The following is a 23,435-nucleotide window of genomic DNA, read 5'->3' on the forward strand; positions in this document are numbered from 1 at the left end:
GGTCATGGGAACTCACGTAGTTGCAATCTATGAACTCACCACTAGGTGTAAATACTTCTCACACAATGGTCCTTTAACCCTAGCCATTACTTACGCACTGAAGAGTAGCAACTTCACTTACTGAGTAAAATTTAAGTATTATTTGCTTTCTTCTTATTTATTTATTATTTTCATTTAACACCAGTATTTTTCTTCATCCCAACAGCAGGTTACATGTACCAATTCTGAACCCTTTATTTCTGTCAAAATTCAGGGAGGAATCTAAATTGGTTCAAAACGCATTATACAGTACAACATTGACTCTAAACCTTACGGGACACACTTGATGCTACAGCCAGACCAACACAAGGAGTCTGTATGCCCTGATACATTTTTTTGTTGCACAACATAGTTCATGTGGGGTTCAAGCAGAGCAATATAGAGTACAATTTAATTTACAAAGCTACATCAAAGTAATTCCATTCAAGTCTACTTTTGTCTCCTGTTTCAAATCTGTTTTCATAAATAAATTTAGACTCTGTGGGCCCGCACAATGCCTCCGTAGGGTTGTCCAAAGAGATGTCCCACTACCTGATGTGAAAAACTTGGACGTTTATGTGGAACTCGGCCTGCTTGGAGTTTCAGTGCTTTTATTCCCACTTTTAAGTCTCCCCTCGCACATAAACACACGTAAATCCGTGTTTTCTTTTTCCTATATATTTGGGTTTCTTGTTACCTTGAATTTCCTTCCATAGGTGGCATTGCCTGACATAAGTTTCCATCTGACACTGTGTGTACATCTGTGTGTGTGAGAGAGAGAGAGAGAGGAAGGGAGGAAGGTGGTGTTGTGTAGGCTCAGTGTTGGGAGTGGAGGGCTGAGTGCTGACAGTTTAACAGAAGAGGCCCCTAGCAGGTTTGGCAGACCACAGGAAATATAAAGCTTGTGATTTGTTTGTTAATATAAAGCTTATGTTTTGTTTGTCTAAAAAGCGTCCACTGTACTATTATCTGGACTGTTTGCATCAACAGTGGAAGGATATTTGGATAGTTTAAATGTTCCCTTTGATAAAACCCACAGACACAAGTCATAGTATCTAAAAGATATTATAAAGTGTATTCTTCTTCTTATGAGAAGTAGTAAATGTGAAATGCATAAACAAACATTTTACAGAATAATAAGTTACAGTGACAATTATTAATTTTTTCATGGATGCTCTGAAAGCTGTGATGTGTACCTGCACCCTGCAACAATAACTACATTACTGCATTCATTCACGTTACAGAAATGTGGATACGTTTATAAATCATCTGTACTGAAGTGACCTCTTGTAAATGAACAGCAGCGTACTACGGTGGGTGTTTTTTTTTCTTCCTCTTTCCCCTCAAATTTCCTCTTTGGGCGAAAAAGAAAAAAAAAACTCTTAATGTGTGAACCCACTGACCTTGAGGATTTACGCGTACACTCTCTCAACTCCCAGACACACACACACACACACACACACACAAGGACACACACAGACGCATGCAGCTAATGGCTGAGGCAATTACACAGTGCCTGAATTCAGTAGTGTAATTGAAATGATATGTCAGGGATAACAATATAGCAAGTCTGGCCTCCAACATCAGATGAAATGCCACTGTGCACACACACACATGTCCCCCTGTAGAGAAACAAATAAGTTTAGATGTTGTACTGGCGTGTGTATGTACAGAGTCTAAGTACATTTAAAGAGTATGCATGTTTCTTTAGGACTGTTGCAATTTTTTGTTCACATTTTTTCATTGCCCGTTTTTTCCCGCCTACAGCTACTATTGCACCAAGGGAGGAGGGATCCCTTTGAATTACCCTCCTCGTACACTTATGTTATGTATCAAGGTTTTTTCAGGGGGTATTCCTTATTTTTGCAGGGAATTTGGCCCAGTCTGGGCCAGAAAAGCGCCGTGGGACATTGTATATGATCTCTGTCTGTACAAATAAACTTATCTTGACTTGTTTGCAGCTCCACCGTAGTTACGAGGCCTGGGCGTGTTAGATTCCAAGTGGTCCGCTCTGTACACGGTCCGTCAGCCTAACGTGTCACTTTCCCATGATTTGCTATTATTTGTTCCCCTCTCTGCTTCCTAAAAAGGTCACCTGGCATTTGCCATGAGGTTTTAATCGCCATGTAAGCTGGAGAACACGCAAAATGGCTTTTACCGTAATAGAATTTCAGGGGCCTTAATTTTTGCCAGCTGTGAGCTGTTTTGGCTTTGGTATTGACAGAAATGTTGACGGACCACAGACCTAACCATGAGGAACCCCTCGGAAGGCTAGGAGGACCATAAATGCTGCTTCTGGGTGGGTTTAAATATCGCATTCTACCGATAATATATTAGATTTTGAATATCATTATCTAATTCTAGTATTAAAGCAATTACATGCTACCTCTAGTAGAAATGAGCAAGCTGCCATAGATACAGCTGTACGTGTGTGCCAATGTATGTGCCAATGACTCGTAAAAAAAAAAACAAAAAAACACTTCCAGTTAAGCGCCTGAGTCATGCGATAATTTTGCATGTGTGAAAACACATAGTCTATAAAGATGCATGCACGCTCCCCTCTTGCTTATGTCTCACGTCTTATCATACTCAGTGAATAGGTACAGGGGTGTGAAAGAGTTTTCACCCTTCCTGAATTTTTTTTTTTTTTTTTTTTTTTGCCTGAATGTCAAAACTAAATGTTTCAGATTATGAAAAAATAAATATGTAAAACAAAGATAACAGAAGTAAGCACAAAATGCCCTGAGTGAAAAAGTGTTTGCAACCCCTGTTAAAACATAACTTAACTGCAGTTTATCATGCCAGAGTTCAATTTCTCTAGCCACACCCAGGCCTGATTACTGCCACACCTGTTCTCAATCAAGAAATCACTTCAATAGGACCTGCCTGACAAAGTGAAGTAGACCTAGACATCATGCCGAGATCCAAAGAAATTCAGGAACAAATGAGAAAGAAAGTAATTGAGATCTATCAGCCTGGAAAAGGTTATAAAGTCATTTCTAAAGCTTTGGGACTCCAGCGAACCACAGTGAGAGCCATTATCCACAAATGGTGAAAACACAGTATAGTGGTGAACCTTCCTAGGAGTGGCCAGCCAACCAAAATTACTCCAAGAGCTCAGTGACGACTCATCCAAGAGGTCACAAAAGACCCCACAACAACATCTGAAGAACTTCTGGTCTCACTTGCCCCAGTTAAGGTCCGTTTTCATGGCTCCACCATAAGAAAGAAACTAGGCGAAAATGGTTTTGTCAGAAAACATCTTGAGTATCCAAATACTTTGTGGACTGACAAGACAAAAGCTGACCTTTCTGGAAAGTGTGTGTCCCATTACATCTTGCAGAAAATTATCATGACTCAGTAACATGGCATTTCAGAAAAAGACCATCATACCTAGAGTAAACTATGGTGGTGGTATTGTGATGGTCTGCTTTGCTGCTTCAGGACCTGGAAGACTTGCTGTGATAAATGGAACCATGAATTCTGCTGTCTACAAAAAGATCCTGAAGTAGAATGTCCAGCCATCTGTTCATGACCTCAAGCTGAAGAGACATGGGTTCTGCAGCAGGACAATGATCCAAAACACACCAGCAAATCCACCTCTGAATGGCTGAAGAAAAACAAAATAAAGACCTTGGAGAGGCGTAGTCAAAGTCCTGACCTGAATCCTATTGAGATGCTGTGGCATGACCTTAAAAAAGCAGTTCATGCTGTAAAACCGTCCAACATTTCTGCAGAGATGAGTGGGCCAAAACTCCTCCACAGCATTGTAAAATACTTATTGCAAGTTATCACAAAGACTTGATTCCAGTTGTTGATACTAAGGTTGGCCCAACCACTTATTAGGTTTAGAGGCAATCACTTTCCCACACAGGGCCATGTGGGTTTGGATTTTGTTTTCCCTTAATAACAACAACCTTCGTTTAAAAACTGCATTTGTGTTTAAACATGCAAAAAAAAAAAGAGAAATCAGGAAGGGCGCCAACACTTTTTCACATCTTCTTCGTAGGCTAAACAGAAGACAATGTATTAATAGAGACTCGTGGTTGCAACAAACCCTGCAATATCTATGAAGGCAACAAATGAATTATTCTTGACACAAGTTTTGTTGAGTGTATTCATAAAAGGCTGCAGGTAATGCAGGGGAATAGGAAACATTTTTTGTAAGTGGTTTAGCATGTACGACCACGTGCTGCCGATTCATAAATTCTTGTTTTACAATGAGTGTTGCTGGAATTTCCTCTGACTCAAGCAGCTGCCTGATTTGGAGAGATACAGCACGCTGCCTTATGTCTGAAGCCAAGTTTTACAAGATAAACATTAGGTTGCATTAAAGGTTCAGATCAGACAGAATCTGTCTTTTTTCCTTCTGAACTAAAATTGAATGCTCGTAAATAATCTTTTGCCTTCTGAGGGACAAATTCTGATCTGGTGAACTGGATTTCCAGGTACCTTTCACCACTCTCCAGTGATTCTTCCAGAAACCTCTGTCAATGTTCTTATCTAGGATCAGTCTACAACTTCAGGTGGTGTCATGTTGGATTTGAAGTTCTGTAAATCAGCAGGGGGAAAGGGCATGGCTATTGATCTGAGTATTTTTTTTTATTTTTTATTTTGTTTTACTTAATGTTGAAATGAAAGATATGCACTCTGCAAGACCCATCAGCATTTTTCTGTTGTTAATCACTTATATGTAATACAAATGTGAACTGTAGAATATTATATAAAACACAGCTTTGAAATGCTCTATATGATATTAATTTCATATATTAAAAAATGTTTTTAGACATGAAATGAAATAATTTGCTTTTCACAAGCGACCAGTATTGCCCTCTTTACACTGGCAACTTGATGGTACATAGTGTACCACTACTAAGCCTGCATGCTGGTGTTATATTTATGTAATTGCATAACAATTTATAACTTTCAGTTGGCTCTGTTTGGAGAGGGTTTGACGCATGGAATGTGTGGGCTCAGGAAGAGTATCTGATTGTTATAAGGAGTGAAACGCTCACTCTGTTCTCCTGCTGAGTCCTTAAATTGATAATTACACAGTAAGAGATTCAAGACCTACCAAAGGCCAGTCCAAAGACATTTGTCTTTTGTTTAGTCTTTCCAGATGGATCAGTTAATCTCTTCTTCCTTGCGCTGTCAGTGGCACAAATGATCCATTCACACTGTAGGTCCAGACACATTACCTCGCTAAGATAAGAATTCTAGCTTTGGACCACAACTGTTAAGTATTGGGAAGTATTTGGATACAATCAACATATTCGTGGGTAGTGTTTTCCGTTACTGTGTAATAAATGAGTCGAAGTTTCATATGCTCTTCACTTGTCTTTTGATTTTGAACTGTGAGGGAATATTTAAGAAGAAAGCAAGTAAGTGAAGTTGCTACTCTTTTGTAAGTTCACAAGGAGGCACTAGGGTTAAAGGACCATTGTGTAAAATATATTTGCACCTAGTGGTGAGTTTGTATATTGCAGTTATGTGCTTAAGTATGGCCTCATCCTCCTTTTACGAGGACATTACAAAACCTTTGGTGGATTCTGTGGATGAGGAGCCTCTTCTATGATCAGTTTATTCCAGTAGGTTCCTCAAAACACTACACACCAGCTCTTTCAATAGATAAATTAAAACTTCAGTCAAAACAGACAACATCTTGAACTGAGTTTAGAGTTGAAGTCGGGTCAGACGAAAGTACGTCCGTACTTTCGTCTATCAGTACCCTGTAGAATTTCTTTCTTTCCACTGGGTTGGTCAACTTACTACTACTTCCCAGATGTCTCTTTCGCAAAATTGTCATTTCTGTTTTTACTTATTACCCTCGAATTTATGCAAATCTCACATGTCATCACAAATCTTCAGGGAGATGTGTGTGCACCGTTCTGCCAGTGTGTATTTTTGTGCATTTGTCTACATGCTGCGTTTCCGTGGGCCTATAAAGAAAATTAATTTGTGACACAGCAATGATCAATAGCTACATCAGAGGGGTAGAAGCACACTCTACTGTCCCCACTGACAGTAGGTCTGTCAAACCAGGATTAGAACACTAATAATCACATCGCATACATCAACGCATTAATATAAAAACACTCGAGTGGTGGTTCTTGAAATAGACTCTAGTAATGCATCAAGTCCTTGATTTATTCTGATTATGAAAACACCCACCAACATGATCGTTTTTCTCTGACTATAACTTAAATCATAAAACATGGAGCAATTTTCCTGCACTCCCTCGTTGTTTGTCTTTTTCTCTGTTGACTTTTTTCAGTTTCTCTCCCTCCTTCAAATCTGGATTTGTCTGTGTTGTATTTGGAACTGTCTTTTTCTACTGTTTCTATTGCACTGCGAAGTAGCAGAAGTCGGCCATTTAATCCCATTACCCTCACAGTTGCTTTCAATAAAAGTCTGGAGAATGTATGTGAAAGGCCTAATGAATGCGGGCCGAATTAAGTCAACCTTCAATCCTGAATAGATTATCACCAATTATTTCTGGAAAAGATTAAGTGCTCTGCTAGGGATCATTTATTGTTGTACCAAATTTCAGTACGGGAACAAAATTAGGCGACTACAAAAACAAACTTTGGAGAACTGATCACTTATGAATTGCCGATGGATTTCAGACCGTGAAATGAAAATAAATGTTATCAGGGCAGCGAGCATATCGCAAAAGGTTGGTTCCGAATCAACACAATTGGAATTGACTGACTAAAAATGTTGAGTTGATTAAAAACATTGAGCCATACACACCATATAGACAATATAGTAAGGTTATGGTGTCTTCATTGGTGTTATACTGCCTAATTCTACAAGTAAATCAGCTTTCCTGACTCAGCTCAGCTTATTTCATTTTTTATTTCATATTTAGATAATGTTGTATTGAGTATAAAAGTCAACTATGGAATTTCTCTGTAGCTTGATTAAATCTATTATCAACACAATTGAAGATAGACATTATATCCCCGGAGAGAACTATCTATTATTCTACTAATCTTGTCAGAATTTGTACAGATTTAGTTTATATGCAGCTGCAAACCTTACAAATCTTATCGCTAATGGAACTAATAACAGACGGGTACGTTTGTATAAGTAATGTTGGAAGAAAATGCAAAAACCAAACCAAGTGAAGTACAAAAATAATAATACAGAGAAACGCACAATAGTGAGAAGTGTCTAAATCTCAATTCTAAACTGGAATACAGCTATTCCATTGGCCACTTCTTGACCAGCCAAGACATGCTGACTGTTTAATGATTACTTAGCACTTTACGTAACATCATATCCAAAGATTATCGAGTCGTATATAAACACTGTGTGCAGGTGGTCTAGAGGTTTAAGGAAAATCTCCCAAAAGACGTCAGTTGCGTGCAAATGGGAATTCCTGCTTCGAATGTAAATGATACAGCACCTGATACTGATTAATCTTCGTCTAAAATGCAAGTTCAGAAGGAACTCATATAAGTATTAACAGTTTCTTTGCACCATTAAGAAAATTTTAAAGACGGTGTAAATGAATATATTTTGAGAGGCGAGTTTAAAAATGTAAGACCTTCGAAAGAGCAACCCTATGACTGTGCAGGAATGTGTTCGGGGGCAACCTCCTCTACACAAAGCCCTTTCTGTGAAAAGGTCAAATCATTCATTCGTGCAGTTCTTTTTCCTCTCTTCTGCAACCTTTTCTTACTATCCCCTTGTGCATTACCAGCCAGACTTACTCCCTGTGTTTATAAGTTGGCCCATGTATCATAAGCTAAAACTAAGCTGCCCTTTTCTTCATGTAGAAATAGTTAGAAATCCAACCATTTGAGAGTTTTTAAACTATTTTGACAGGTCCCTCTTTTTTCCATCACCCCCATGAGCACTGGAAACTGGCCTTGTGTATGTCTGTGTCTAAATGAACAACTGTGCGTCGCTCTCCTTTCCCGTAAACCAACATGAAAGATATATGCCGGCTTGTGAAGTACTGTTTTGTGAGACACTGGGGTGGTCAGCGAGATGACATTGCAATACTACCGTGCACCATGTGCCCGTGAAGAAAAGAAATCCTATTTTCCTCACAGTTCTGTATTGTCGTGTATGTGTGTATGGGTTGCTGCCACTAAAAATTCACGTTTAATTTAGCCTTGGGCTTGGTGCTGGCAGAATGACTCCCACCGGACCAGGCCGAGGTGAAACTCAAAGCACAACACCAAACAAAGGGCACAATCATTCATATGGAAAGAGCTGCTTGACTAAATGTAGAAATTCATTCATGACTAAGTCTGCGTTTGCCAAGTTATGTTTCCCATGATGGAACATGTGTTGGAAGCAAAACATGTGGTATTGTTTTGGTTAACTAGGAACAATAGATGATACACAATGTTTCCCTCCTTTTTTGGCAAAAACATTGATCACTGGTAAAACAGTACCATCATTTCCAAGTGATCATTTTGGAAGACAGATTTTTTTTTTTTTTTTTTTTTTTTTTTTCTTCTGGTGACTCATTTCAACCTTTTATTGTTTTCTCTTTCCTTCTATTTTCCTCTCACTTCCAGGTGAGGTTCTGAGTTTGATGGATGATTTGTTCTCTGGCTTGGGTTCGTCCTGTGTTGTTGCCGGGAAAAGGAGTGGAGACCATCCCCACTCTGTGCTATATTCGGTGGTCTTCAAGTGCCTGGAACCAGACAGCCTCTACAAGTAAGTCAGCACATGCCCCTTATCTTCCTCAGCTCATTCTGGTGCAAACAAGCAATAATGACATTGTCATCTCCTTTGAGGCACAAGAAAAATGGTACTCCAACGTCCCTAATGGGAACAAAAGTCTTTATTTCATTCAAGTTGAGATTTTTTGTTTATGCATAGGTATTTTTTTCAGTTTTACAAGAGCAAAGACTGTTTGATTTGAAAAATGTTTGGTCTAAAAAAAGCTTGTGTTTGGCCTTTTCGGCCAACAGACAACCATTCCTGTTTGTGAACCACAAAACCAATCACTCTGTAGCAAACAGAAGCCTTTCAACCACAGCACCGTTTGCCAGCTCTTCAGCAAGTTCTGTGTTCACTTTGCTTTCCGAGTATAGTCCTCATTTTCTTTGTATGACCAGGCAACACACTTCTTCTTTTGTGGCATGTTTGTTTTTGCGGGTTTAGTACTTGCCCACACATGACACTGATGTCGTCAAGATTCCTGTTCAGATCCAACTGGCATCTGCTTCTTGCTGGGAACCAACAGTTTTGGTTCCAAACCATCTATTTTTGGTCGAAATGCCAGGGACTCTGTTTGTGAGGGTGCACTTAACCATTTCTCTCGAAATGCTAAAGGGGGCCCCCAGATGACAACCTTTTGGCTTACTTTGCAATGACCACCCTAAACCCCTTTTAGACGATCCCCTACTGCCCCCTCATATCCATTGATAGATCGCAGTAGTTTGTATTTGGTGGATGCCACACAAACGTCTTCTCCAAGGCCTCCCAGAACCTAGGATTGCCACTGATTAGAAAGTAATCAGAGTGCATTGATTCAGGAGGATTGTGATAATCCTTTAAATTTAAAATCCCCTATTCACCTACAGTATTCCATGGAATTGATCTTTGAATTGGTTCACAATTAATTGCAAGCCAATTGATTTGACTTTCCCATTAATACACAGACCTTTCATTAAACATTATGTTGTGGCCATGTTTGCAACTTACCCAAACAACAATAGACAAATATCAGCAATACCACATCCTCCCATGCCTGTCTACACTTCCCACTGCAAATGTTATTTTCTTTCAGGGGGTGAATTCTGTTACCTTCGAACAACAGCTGGATTGAGTTAACCAGGGAAGCATACTTAGTCTCAACGTGGTGGATGCTTCCGTTCTTTTATGTTCTCTTTGGTCAGAGCTTTTAGTGAATACAGAAGGATCCTTGTTAAGGAATGGTATTTCTTTAAACTCAAAGAACAAATTAACCATTGTTTGTGTCCCTGTAGATTTGATGGGGCGGGGGGCTAATAGACAGACATTGAGGTAATTACGTGCTGTCATAATGGTCGTAACTAACACATCATGCTTTTACAACAGAAAGTCAAACTGTGATAATGTGAGACACGGGCAGGCAGTTCTCTTTGCTGTTGCTGATCATGGATTTCCTAGTGAATGGAATAAGTTTATCAGTCATACGGGCTTGTAAAAAGCACAACAAATTCGGATTCCTGAAAACATTGTTAAATGTCTAGTTAAATGTAGTGTTTTGTATCCTTTCAAGAAAAAAAAAGAACATTCTATTATACACTGCCTGGCCAAAAAAAGAAAAGTCGCCACCTGGATTTAACTAAGAAAATCAGTACGAGCCACCTATTGGATAATTACTGCATGGGTGATTATCTTTCAACTGGCAACAAGTTATTTAACCCCAACTGATGCAATGAGTAGCTTCTCATTTTTTAAACAATCATGTTATGACACCCTTGGTCGTGGAAAGGATGTCTGAGAAGGGTCAAATCATTGGCATGCATCAAGCAGAGGAAACATCTAAAGAGATTGCAGAAACTAAAATTGGGTTAAGAACAGTCCAACCCATTATTAAGAGCAGGAAGCATAAAAAAAGAACAGGAACAATAGTGAGAAACCATTGTGTTCAAAGAAAAATGTGATAAAAAAAAGCCTGAATGATCATGATTTGCGATCATTTAAACGTTTGGAGAAATCAAATTGAAGAACAACAACAATAGAACTCAGAGCTATGTTTAATACTGAAAGTATTTCCAAACATACCATGCAAAGAGAACCCAAGGGATCAGAACTGAACAGCTGCGTAGTCTTAAGAAAACCACTAATCAGTGAGACTAACTGGGAAAAAAGGCTTCAATTTGGTAGGGAGCATACATATTGGATTCTGGAGCAATGGAAGAAGGTCATGTGGTCTGATGAGTCCAGATTTACCCTGTTCCAGAGTGACATCAGTACATCAGGGAAAGAAGAGAGGCAGATGAAGTGATGCACCCATCATGCTTAGTGTCTACTGTACAAGTCTGTATGGGCAGTGCCATGATCTGGGGTTGCTGCAGTTGCTCAGGTCTAGGTTCAGCAACATTACGTGCCCAAAGAATGAGGTCAGCTGACTAACGGAATATACTGAATGACCAGGTTATTCCATCAATAGTTTTTAAAATGTTCAAATATGACTCAGGCAGTTATACTATTAGGCTAACGATATGTTAGATAACCCTAACCCTAACCAATATGTAGGATAACCCTAACCCTAACCCTATCAGTGTTGCTCAGTTAATCTGAAACTACGTGGTGGATTGCTAGTTGCTGGCAACTTGGGTTGCCTGGACAATGAGGCCATTTTAATGTTTTTATTGACATCATTTACTTGTCCCTGCCGTGATAACTCGATTTAATTCTTCTTGAGAAAAATACCTAATTGACCAGTTTGGCAACACACTTGAAAAGAGCAAAAAAACAAAACACTGTGGTTATTACATTACTTACATGCTCTTGAGCTGAGTCTGTCTCTGAGCCTGTTTAACAAGAAGCTAATTTTAATTGTAACGCTAATTCTGAATGAGTGGAAGATACATACGACAATAAACAATATGAGTCATGCCATAACAATGTTAAAACAAGCAAACACAAAACAGCTTGTCAGAAAAAAGACCGCTAGTTTCCCAACACCACTGATGAATACTCTTCATGACTTCATGTGTCACAAACTGTTGCAACAACAAGCGTGCCCACTTTTAATCAATTCAGCAAACAGCTAAGAACTCTTGTAGTCTGTGCTACAGTTAGGTCCACATATATTTGGACACTGACACAAGGTATATTATCTGTATACCAAAACATGTTAAACATACAGTTATATAATCAATATGGGCTGAAATGCAGACTGTAGTGTATTTACATCCAAATTGGAGGAAGGGTTTAGGGATTAAAACTCTTTATTTTGTAGCTGCCTCTTTTTCAAGAAACCAAAAGTAATTGGACAGTTGACTCAAAAGCTACTGCATGAGCTGCATGGGCTATTCCCTTGTTAATCCTTCATCGTTTAAGCAGGTAAAAGGTCTGGACTTGATTCCAGATGAGGCATTTGCATTTGGATGTTCTGAATCCACAACATGCAGCTAAAGTACTTCTCAATGAAAGTATAACAGACTATCCTAAGGCCGGGGTAAAAAAAGAAAATCAGTCAGGGAGGTAGCTGAAATGTTAGGATTGGCCAAATCATCAGTTTAGTTCATTCTAAGAACGTACAGAAAATGGTGGTGGATGATCACATCCATCCTTTGCATGGTGAAGAAAAACGCCTTCGCAATATCCTACCAAGTGAAGAACACTCTCCAGGAAGTAGATGTATCAGCATCTAAGTCTACAATAAACAGAAGACTTTGTGAGAGTAAATACAGAGGGTTCACCACAAGGTGCAAACCATTCATCAGCCTCAAAAATAGAGAGGCCAGATTAGACTTTGGCAAAAAAACTTCTGAAACAGTTCTGGGACAGCATTCTTTGGACAGATGAAACTAAGATCAACCTGTACCAGAATGATGGGAAGAAGAAAGTATGCAGAAAGCTTGGAACGGATCACGATCCAAAGCACACGACATCTTCTGTAAAATATGGTGGCCAGTATGATAGCATGGGCATGCATGGCTTCCAATGGCACTGGCCAAAACTGTTGCAACAAAGTGTATTGGATGGCGCTTCACAGTATAGATGGACGATGACCCAAAACATACAGCAGAAGTTTGTCCAGGAGTTTTTTAATGCAGAGGAATTGAATATTCTGCAATGACTGAATCAGTTACCAGATTTCAACCCAATCAAACACGCAATTCATTTACTTACGACAAAACTTGGTGCAGGAAGACTAACAAACCAGCAAGAAATGAAGACAGCTGCAGTAAAGGCCCGGCAAAGATCAGAAAGGAGGAAACTCAGCATTTGGTGATGACCATGGGTTCCAGACTTCAGGCAGTCATTGCCTGCAAAGCATTCTCAACAATACTTTAAAAAAAATCAGCATTTTATTCATGGCAAAGTTAATTTGTCCAATTATTTTTGACCCCTTGAAATGAGGAGACTTTGTTTCCATAACTTTTCATGGGATTTTTTTGTTTAACCACTTGAATTAAATCTAAAAATCTGCTCTTCCATTGCATCTCAGTTGTTTCATCTCAAATCCGATGTGGTGGCATGCGGAGCCTAAATCATGAAGATTGTGTCACTGTCCAAATATTTCTGGGCCTAACTGTATTTGCCGCTTGTTTTTCTATTTAACCGTGATTTCTATATTTGCAGCGTTTTTAATAAATGCCAAATGCCACTCTCAAATTGGTAAAATGTTTTCTTTATTTGCTTGTGTTTTCCGTTGTGGTTTAAGTAGTGGTTTAAGATCTCAAGAAACACCAAATAACACGACGCACGGCACCATACAACAACAAACATTAAAAAAATTACCATAGTGCTGACTTGATGCGTCTCTGGAAACAAGAATTGCAAAACCATTAATTATTGTGCTGTAAGGAAGACGCTGCAGTTATCATGGATTTCGGTTTTTCCAGTCATTGTACATAGGGCCATTTCAGACCAGAAATTCTCTTGTCTTCAGATTGAGACAGATAAGTTCTTCCCCTACTGGATATTGCTGTGATGTGCATTTCCTGTCAGTGCTATTCGTCAGTCTCTTTAAAATTGCAAGATCAGCAATAGCAGGTGAAGCAGACAGGGCCCAGATGTTGTTGTGGCTGTCACCGGACACATGAAACACGCTGCCTTCACAGCTTTTCCTGTCTTCTCGGGTTATGTTCCTCAGTTTGTTGCTATATGGTGGCCTTGGTTTGTTTTGGGAACTTTAGCATTGCCTCTGCAAAAGAGACAGGTGCGTTTTACCTAATACGCACATGCACGTGTCAGTCAGCACTGGAATAACCTGAATGTTGGAAAAGCTGTGAACTGAAGTGTCAGCAAAAGTAGGGACATTGCTGTTGGATGTAAATAAAGTCAAGTAATAACGCAAATAAGGCAAAAATGATGTACGTGCCTCACAAAAACAAGTCCAGAGTGCTCTGAAAGCGATAGTATTAGTAAGGCAGAGGACCTTAAATAACCTGAAATGAAAACAAAGCAAAGCATTTTCACTTTTTCTGTAGTTAGAGGTTGGAGAACTGGGTGAAGTTTGGATTCCCTTTTCGTCTCAAAGCTGCTTCTCCAACCACTCCACACGACATTACAGTATGTCTAGCTGGAAATGTCAGTTTAATGTAAAAAGTAGTATTAGAGAAAAGCAGAGTGATCAGTTATTATTATCATTCCCAGTCTGTTGTTTTTCCAAATAAGTCCAGCAAAAGAGCCAGGAATCACTCACTGAACAAATCTGTTTAGTTTAAGATTCACAATTGTGCGCTCTTACGACGTTTTGATAGTGATGTACAACAGTGAAGTTGAACAGAACTGCAACAAGGGACCTAATTTCCAACTTTGTTGCACGGCTATCTTTGTTTAGGCATTCCCAACAGATTTGTTTTTCTCTGATAAGGGCATAACTTACGTCGGACTTACGTCTGAGGACACATCTGTTTGAAGCCAACTCCACGTGTCATAATCAAGAGCCTGATAAGGTCTCTAGTGGTATTGGCTTCACACTTGATCATTACCCAGGCTGAGATGGCCCCAATGTTCCCTGCAAACTAAAATGCTCTATGTGTAAGTTACAACCAACATGAAAATGGTTGTTTTAGAACATAAAAAAAACAATATACTAGATATAATCTAACACCCTCTTTATACAAAACAAAGTCAAATGTGAAAAGCAGCTCGTGATAAGCCGCCATCTCTTTATCTGGAAAACATTATGTTTGCCATTTTATGAATACGACGTATTTTTTGGACTGTCGGCCCTCAGCATCATTCACTAACCACCATGTTTAATATTGTTGTTGAGTTTCGTCATGTAGACGAGTAAGTGGGGTTATCAAAATGGGCTCCTGGAGTGTAGAGTGGGGCGGGGGGAACTTGACCGCGGTCCTTTAAGTCCATTCCCCTTTAGTCTGTCTGAACCCACACCTTTTGTTGCCATGTGCTGGTTCTGCACCATGTCAGAAAAGAAAAACGAGTCCGTGTCCACAAGTCGGTTGATGAAATTTTGTTTTGACTGTTTCACAAAGTGCCATTACACTGATTCAAATTGTCAGTTAATGATTGCTCTAATAAAAGCAATATTCTAATATTTGAACATTCAACATTTCTTAAAACAAATCTTAAAAGTCCCTCATGTCATAAATTATTTTAATTATGCAAAAAGCGTTTGATTTATCTCATGCTTCTTTCTGTTTTGTTATTTACCACAAATGCTCATGCCAATGTGCTCTGAGTCACTTGACAGATCCTTTATCTTCTCTTAACTGCCTCAGTCACAGCTGCCCTGCATCTTCCCGCTTGCTCCTCAGCTGCTTCTAATTGCTCCAGACTATTTAAGGCAGTGTCTCCAGACACCTCGTCAGTCAGACGGTTTGTCTGAATTCCTTTGCCATCGTATTCGTGTTTTTGCCAGTCTGAAGTCCACATTTATCCACTTTATTTCAGTCGTTTTCCGTTATCGCGTTTCCTCTCTGTTGGTGTGCCAGCAGCACCTGCCCAGACTTAACCGTGTTCAAAATTTAAAAACAGTTAAAGTGCCAGTGGTCTCGGGCCAGATCACAGGTCGGTCTTCGCCTGCAGCGTACCAGCAATACCTCACTCTGACTTCCGCCAGTGCCTGAATGTGCGAATACAAACCTTCAAGTGAAAATGTCAGCCATTCACACAGCTTTGTGTTACTTTCGGTTCATGCGAGGTAACGTGTAACTGCAGACAGAAATTAAACCAATATACATCAGGGGTAAAATATATTAATTGACTTTCGCTCTCAAGGAAAACAGTCTTTCACTGCTTGGCGCCCCTTTCCAACTACCTTGGATTTTCATTTCCTTCTTTCTTTTCTGGCTCCAGCATCTGCTTTCTTGATGTTCTGCAATCAATCAGTAGGACATTTGCAACCGCTTGACAGTGATGACATCGATGGTGACAGTTGCTACGTTTCCATTACCCCTAGAAATGTACTGCAATAAAAAAAACTGTTAATGGGTTAGGGTTAGGCTCAAAAATGGCTAAAACATTTGTATGCTCTCATGAGATGGTTTATCAGACATATCGATGCGAAAGCGTATCGCAAAAAGTGCAATGGAAACATTTTTCCGCATTTCAGGGGTCATGTCTGGCGTAGCGAGGATTTAAGAGAATTAAGGGATAAGACGAGACTTTAGGAGAGCTACAGCTCATTTGCAAGACACCTTTCAATGGAAACACGTACATGGCGCAATTGTACTTTGTACTCTACAGAAATGTCACTTTTATTTTGCAAAAAACTGTAATGGAATTGGCTATTTTCCCGTCCACAGGAGTGAATTGGGCTAAGTTACCATACAGCAACAACATGTTCTGCTGATCCAGTCCCGCATGCCACTAAACCTTGGTGATCTGTTTTTACCATGTGCCAAGACTGAAGTTTGATTAAATTTTGATTAAACTTACTGGAAAGTGTGTCTGCCTTAAGTAGAGTAGGTTTGGCTGGTTTGCAAATGTCGAAGGGTATGCACGGTCGTATGTGTCTGCTTCTATTGTTTGGACTGTGTTTTGTTGCTCATTAAAGGCAAGCCTATTTTATTTAGGTCCCTTACACCAGTGAGATGCCACTTAGATCAGAGGATTTGAAATCATGAGATGCTGTAATGCGACACGAATTCTTCGGGCTATGAGAAACTGTTCCGCGGCCTTGATTGATTCGTGCACAGGCTCGACTGATGTGCGTCCAAATCCTGATGTCATGGAAAAGGCATCCCCTACTGTCCTGGCTTCTCGCAGCATGCCAAAAATACTGCCCTAATTGATCCTCTTTCCCTATCACTTTCTCTCGTTCCTCCTCTCTCTCGCGCTCTCCGCCGAGCTTTCTGTCGTGTCATCCCCTTGTTCGGGCCGTCTCTCCGCTGCCTCATTAAATTAGAGGACAATGGCTACTTTTAATGGCAACATTGTTCATTTACACAAACATTAATCTGCCATTTGCCGACTCCATTGTTTGCTGAGCTTTCAAAACCGTGGCACGTGGACAAAATCGCTTCCAAAGGAGCTATGCGCTGCCAGGCGGGCTTGGAATAGATTCGAGAGACGCTGAATTAGAAGGGACAGACAGAGTTTAGCTATATGTGAGCAATGTAGAAAGAAAAACAAAGACGGAGGAGAGAGCAATCTGTATCAGTGTGTGGGTGGGTGGCCGTGGTGGTTGTGTATGTCTTGCCATTTCTGTTACTTGATGATTTGACATTCTCGTGGTGGGCCAGACTGTGGCTGGTTCCTTTGTTCTCTCAGGCGATCTTTATCATCATTGAGTGCCTGTACTGAGCTCAGACACCATAGGCTGTCCATTTTACTGCTACTATTACAGTGTATAACTGAGCTGTACATATATATATGCATATATATATATATATATATATATAGCAGCAAAGTTTTCGTAAAATTAATGTGCATTTCCTTGCAAACCTCCTTTTTGTTTGTTTGTTTTCACTTTGCATAGCAATCCTGAAATTGCTGCAGGAGCTATGAAAGGGGAACGATCCCAGTGATTTAAACAATCAAACAAGAGGCTGGGAAGCTCATATCCTGGGTCCCAGCACTGCTTGATAAAACTCCCGCCTTGTCATTCGCCTGTTTCCCTCCCATCCCCTACCTCATTGTATCCATCTGCACGTTATGCGGCCACATAATTTAAACAGTGTGACTGTTACATGCCGGCATTGTTTTGCTGGGCAGAGGAGCCAGCGGGGCCCGTGTGTCTTTTGTGAGGTTCTTGGGGAATACCACATCCACCCTGCTGAATAACAAGACCAGACAAACTATGTGAGCTATGTCCAAACAGGTCGTGTTACAAACAAAACAATCATTTGACAGCATTGTAACAAATCACAAAAGACATTATCCAAAACAAATGCAAATGGGTTTAGGAGGAAAAGCAACCCATGCAAAAACAATAATAGGCCTAATTTCTTTATTTTCATGTATTTCAAAAAGATTTTTAGCATTGGAATTCCATTTGAGTTGCTCGCTGTGTCTCACTTTGTTTTGCGGCTTCCCTTTTTGTCATACTGTTGTTTTTACAGCGGTAACTCTGTGGAAACGCTGATGAAAGCTCGCAGTTTTTCACAAGCAGTTACAAATATTTCTCAATACTTAATTCACTTTCTCAAAACTTCCCCTGCAGTAAGAAAAACAGGCCATGTGGACCAAAGGATGGGACTTTTAATTATTTTTTCTCCAGGAAAACCCGTGTATTATATACACCAATCAGCCACAACATTAAAACCATTAACAGGTGAAGTGAATAACATCGATCTTGTGACAATACATTTATGTATTGCATGCGGAACATATATGTTCTGTTGGGAAATTTTTGGACCTGGTGTTCGTATGGATGTTACTTAGACATGAACCACCTGCCTAAACCATACCAGGCATCTCCGCCCCAGAGCAAATGCAAATGTGAAAACAGCACGAGGTGTTGACCTGGCCTCCAAATTCACTAGATCCCAAGCTGATCAGGTACCTGTGGGACGCACTGGAACAAGCCTGATCCACAGAGGCCACTTCCCTCAACCCAAAGGCCTCAAAGGTCCCCACTAACAACATTCTGTTGCCAAACACCACAGGACACCCTCAGAGGGCCCATGTCCATTCTCTGATGAGTCAGAACTGTTTTGTAGGCACAGGGGAGACCTATATTAGGAAGGTGATCATAATGTTAAGCCTGAACACTGCATGATGTATAATAGTGAGTAGCTTTAAGTATTATTTAATCAGGGCAGATATGTGCATAGAGTATCTCTACTTATTCAATAAACCACTAAAAGTATGTTCCCTAATCATCATGAAGACATGTTCATAAAAGTGACTGCTGATGGCTTAATCTGTTCCAATTTTTTATATATATATATATATCTTCTTTTTTTTTTTTAGATTCAGTATGACCTGTTTCTCCATGTACTTTTTCATAATCAGAAGTACACAGATTGGCATTTTCAAAAGGACACGTAAAGGTCATTGGGTTTCTATTCTGAGCGGCGAGGTCTTACATTACTTGAGATGCAGTATCTTTTCTCCGTGTGCCTCATCTCCCTATTGGGATGTCTTGAATTGTTTGTTGTGATTCCCTAACACCCTATCAGGCCACTGAGTGGTCCTGGAATCTGTCATGGTACCAAAAGTATTTTGGTATTTGGCATTTTCAAAAACAAAAAAATAATAATAATAATAAATGAACTTTGTCCTTATGGAGTTCTTGGAGTCAAGCCACATGCCACTTTACGCCTTACCTCCTTTGCCATTGTGGTGCTGGCTGTTTTCATTTTAAAACCCACAATGGCTGGCTTCTTATTCACAAGACATTTTCTGAAAAAAGTACATTATGCGATTTCAGTTTAGTATAGTCTTCTACAATCTAATATAATCTTGTCTGGTATGACTACAATCACATCCATCTTCTTGCTCTTCTTTTAGTCCGTTCATTGCCAGAAATCTGAGATACTGTTACAAAAAGAACACTAAGCAGAAAAATAAGCAGACAGTACCATCCTCAGATGATACAAAATATATAATGAAAGTTTTGTTTTTAAATTCCTATACTGGTAATTTGAAAAGTGAGCTGTTAATGTTCCTCTCCATATCTGACCATCACAGTATCCAACGAACATATGTTTTGTTCTATAAAGGGACGCTGATATCAAATCAAAGTTTATTTATATAGCACTTTTCATGCAATAAGAAGGCAACACAAAGTGCTTCTATATCTGTCTTGCATTCTTACACATTTCACATTCCTTTATTTATTTACATTATTATTAAATATATCAATGGTTGAAATCGAATAAAGGAAACATTAAAGGTCCTAAAATACAACCTTGTGGTACCCCATAAATTATGAACTGTGTTTGAAGCCCAATAATGTGTTGTAACATGTATCTCTCTCTCTCTTTCTCACGTAGCTTGTTAACTATTACCACTGCTAACATGCTATGTTAACAATAAAATAATCAGTGGGAATGCTAGTTCCTGTTAAAACAAATCTTTTGTTGTCTCATTGTCTCATAAAGTGTTTGAGTTGTTTGGATTAATATTTCAAGCTCACTTTGTCTTTACTGGGTTGGATTTGACAAATAAAATTGCTGCTTCTGCTCTGCTTTTCTGCTTCTGCCTTATTTTCAGGTTTACTCTCTATGCAGTGGATAGCCGAGGAAGTCAGTCTGAGTCGAGCTTTGTCTCAGTACGGACATCTTGTCCGGTGGTGGACGACAGCCGAGCCGAAGGTACACCACAGCACCTTTTCCGACTGCACCATATCCACAGTGTACACGTCACTATTTCTTTTATCGAACTCAAAATCATGCCGTTGTCTTAACTTCTATTTAGTTTCACATATACACATATTGTAAATTTTGAATCCACCTGTCATTATTGGTGTCAAGTTTTACCTTGTAACTCATGAAGGTCAGAATTTACATGTCTCTTTTACTACTGTGGAAAGTCTCGTGGAAGACAGCAATAACTTGAATTATGAGAAGTGCTAGATCTAGTGTATTTGATGTATGACCAATAAGTGCCAAAACTCAGTGGGGTTCAGCTTCTGCTGCAGTAACTCACGCATGTTCTCAACTTTAACTACAATACCAAAATTGCTGAAATTTCATATACATATATTGCTTATTTGCAATTCTTCACTCATGTTAAATGTCTCACATTCTCTTTTGTATTTCCCTGCATCTGGTCTGTTTGTTTCTCACCTCCTGACAGAAATAGCAGACAAGGTGTACAACTTGTATAATGGCTACACCAGCGGCAAGGAGCAGCAGATGGCATACAATACTTTGATGGAGATTCCTCCACCACTGCTATACAGAGTACAGCACCACTACAATTCCCACTATGAGAAGTTCGGAGACTTTGTCTGGCGTAGCGAAGATGAGCTGGGCCCCAGGTGAGAAGATTTGGACGGAGGCACTGTTTTTCTCGTGCAGGCATAGAAGATGCCTCAGATATTTTCAATTTTTTTTTACACAGATGCCTTACGACTTTGTGTGTAACAATTGTTTTCTTGTCTAGAATTTATATTTTTTGCCCGCAGTTTCCATTTTTTATCCCTGACCTCTTGTCACAGTGTTATGACATTCTGTTCAATTACAGTCATCCTGAGGTTTCTTACGTAACAATAGCTAAAGCCGTCTGAACTTGCGCTGCCAGATTCTGATTATTCAGCCATTATTCAAAACCACTCCCTCCCACTAAGCAGGAACAACATTTCATGAGAAACACACACACACACACACACACTTCCAAAAGTGCTTCCACTGAAAAGCAAGTAGGCAAGGTCACCGTAAAAACTCTGGGGTTGCAGTTGCTCCCCACATCACCATGGCGATGCCAAAACAGTGTTTGACAGCCAAGCCAAACACTAAATGTGATATTCGGGTAACACTAACTCAACTTCCAACTCCATTTCCTCTTCTTTCACATAAAAAAAGGTTCATCTGTGTCTACAACGTACCACCCTGACATCCCCTCACCCATGACCCTCTTTACAGGGACACTCCCACTGATAGCTTGAACAGGCGGCGAGACCTTAAGATGCACGCGAACAAAGAAAAGCCGAAAACTGCCAAGGAGGTAGAAGAATAAACAACAGTTTAAAAATAGTATAGAACAAAAACTTTGATGTAGATAAATCTGACAGGGCAGTTGGTCCCGCACTCATGATAGCAACACAAGATCTTAAGTTACAGCCCAATGTTTTGGTTTGTCCACCCCCACTGCCTGGAAGCACTCCTTTAAAGCCGTAAATAATATAATAATTGAGGAATAACTTTGGTCTGTAGGAATATTATGCCTCTCTCTGATTGGTGAAGGGGGGTGGGAGGCAGAGGTTGGCCATTGGGACTTTGGGGAATGGGGATTGGAGTGGTTGGTCGGTGTGTTTGTGTATGTGTGTTTGTGTGTGGGCAGCTGCAAGGGGCTGGGGCGGCTTTTGGATGAGCGAGTGTGGATTATTTACTGCCTGAAGTTGGCAGGGTTGAGCCTCATTGCGGTAATTTACAAGCGGGCTCTATTGGTGGTGCCTTTTAAAAGGTAACAGAATGGCCAAGTGAAACGTAAGCACAGTCAGCACTCCTCCAGGAGCTTAGAATCCCAGGAGCCCCCAAAAGTCCACCATTGTTGCAACTGAACAGGAGCCCCTGTTATAATTATATTGTTGTTTTGGACAGGCTGTGATACATGGCTACTCTTTTTTCTTTTTTTTTTTTCTTCACTGATATTGTGAACACAACTATTGTCCTGTAGTGCAGTGTCCTTTTTCTATGTCCATACATCAGTGTCCATGAGTTGGTTGAGCTCTTGAGTGAAGCTGTTTTTGTGAATTTAAGTGAGTCACGTGCGTAAACCCACATTTTTACTTATAGTAGTTGCAAACTTATAAGTTCCTACGCAGGAATGTATTAAATGAACTTTTTGTCATCATGAATGACATTAACCGGGTTTAAATCGTCCGTGGCGCATGTGCTTTCAAGCGTCCATTGATAATGTGTTCGGCATTCTGTTGTTGCAGACGTAAGAATTCAAGGGAAATGAGAAAATGCCCCCCTCACCCTTTTCGGCAAATAAGCGAAAAGGATGTCTGCACTCCTTGCTTAACTAAAGACAGATGTTGATGCTCAGCAGACACTGTTTTTTAAAACAAATGGAATTTTTTTGCCTTTCTCCGTGTGTGTTTCCCTCATTTTGATGTGCATATGAGCTTCACAACCTTGTAGGTGTTTTTTTATTTTTTTTTTCGTGTGTTTTCCAAAGGCGTCTTTTTATAAATTGAGCTGACCTGACATGTGGCTCCATCATGTCGTAAACCTCAGCTCCAGACTCTGGACATGGAGACAAAATTCTTTGTTTCACTCGCTCTAGACAGCTGCCTCTGGTATAGTGTTCGACTGAACCAGTGTGCCCACGAACTCGAAATGCCATCGCACGTCATTGGTTGTGACCCAGACTGGCATTCCCCGTCGGAGTGACAGGAGAGACGGCAGTTGCAATTCTTTGAATTCTGGTAACACTGAAACCTTTACATTTGCGCAGACAAAACCCCAGTGGAGGTACATTTCAAAAAAGTTGTACCTTATCATGTCGTCCAGGCGACACTGATTTTTTTTTTAGGTCCCCAGTTTAGTGTGAAATTGGGGTCCACCTTGTACATATGGAGTTGGAGTTATAGGTCTTCGACGTATTTTAGGCCAAGGACGCCCAAACTGATGACGATATTAAGTAGTGACCCCCTACCTACTATATGTGTTCTATGTTAAACTCTGGGGAAAATT

General features: G+C 40.0%; 1 protein-coding gene across 1 annotated transcript in view; it reads left to right on the top strand.

Annotated features, from left to right (window-relative positions):
• LOC124996430 (astrotactin-2-like) overlaps positions 1 to 23,435 on the top strand; it is a 259,132-nt gene that overhangs the window by 232,973 nt on the left and 2,724 nt on the right. Inside the window, exons 20-22 of the mRNA XM_047569442.1 lie at positions 8,556 to 8,697; positions 20,284 to 20,384; positions 20,869 to 21,052. Coding sequence (XP_047425398.1) covers positions 8,556 to 8,697; positions 20,284 to 20,384; positions 20,869 to 21,052 — 427 coding nt within the window. The remainder of the gene's footprint in view (positions 1 to 8,555; positions 8,698 to 20,283; positions 20,385 to 20,868; positions 21,053 to 23,435) is intronic.

The sequence above is a fragment of the Mugil cephalus genome, chromosome 19 (assembly GCF_022458985.1).
Source record: "Mugil cephalus isolate CIBA_MC_2020 chromosome 19, CIBA_Mcephalus_1.1, whole genome shotgun sequence".
NCBI classification, from domain to species: domain Eukaryota; kingdom Metazoa; phylum Chordata; class Actinopteri; order Mugiliformes; family Mugilidae; genus Mugil; species Mugil cephalus.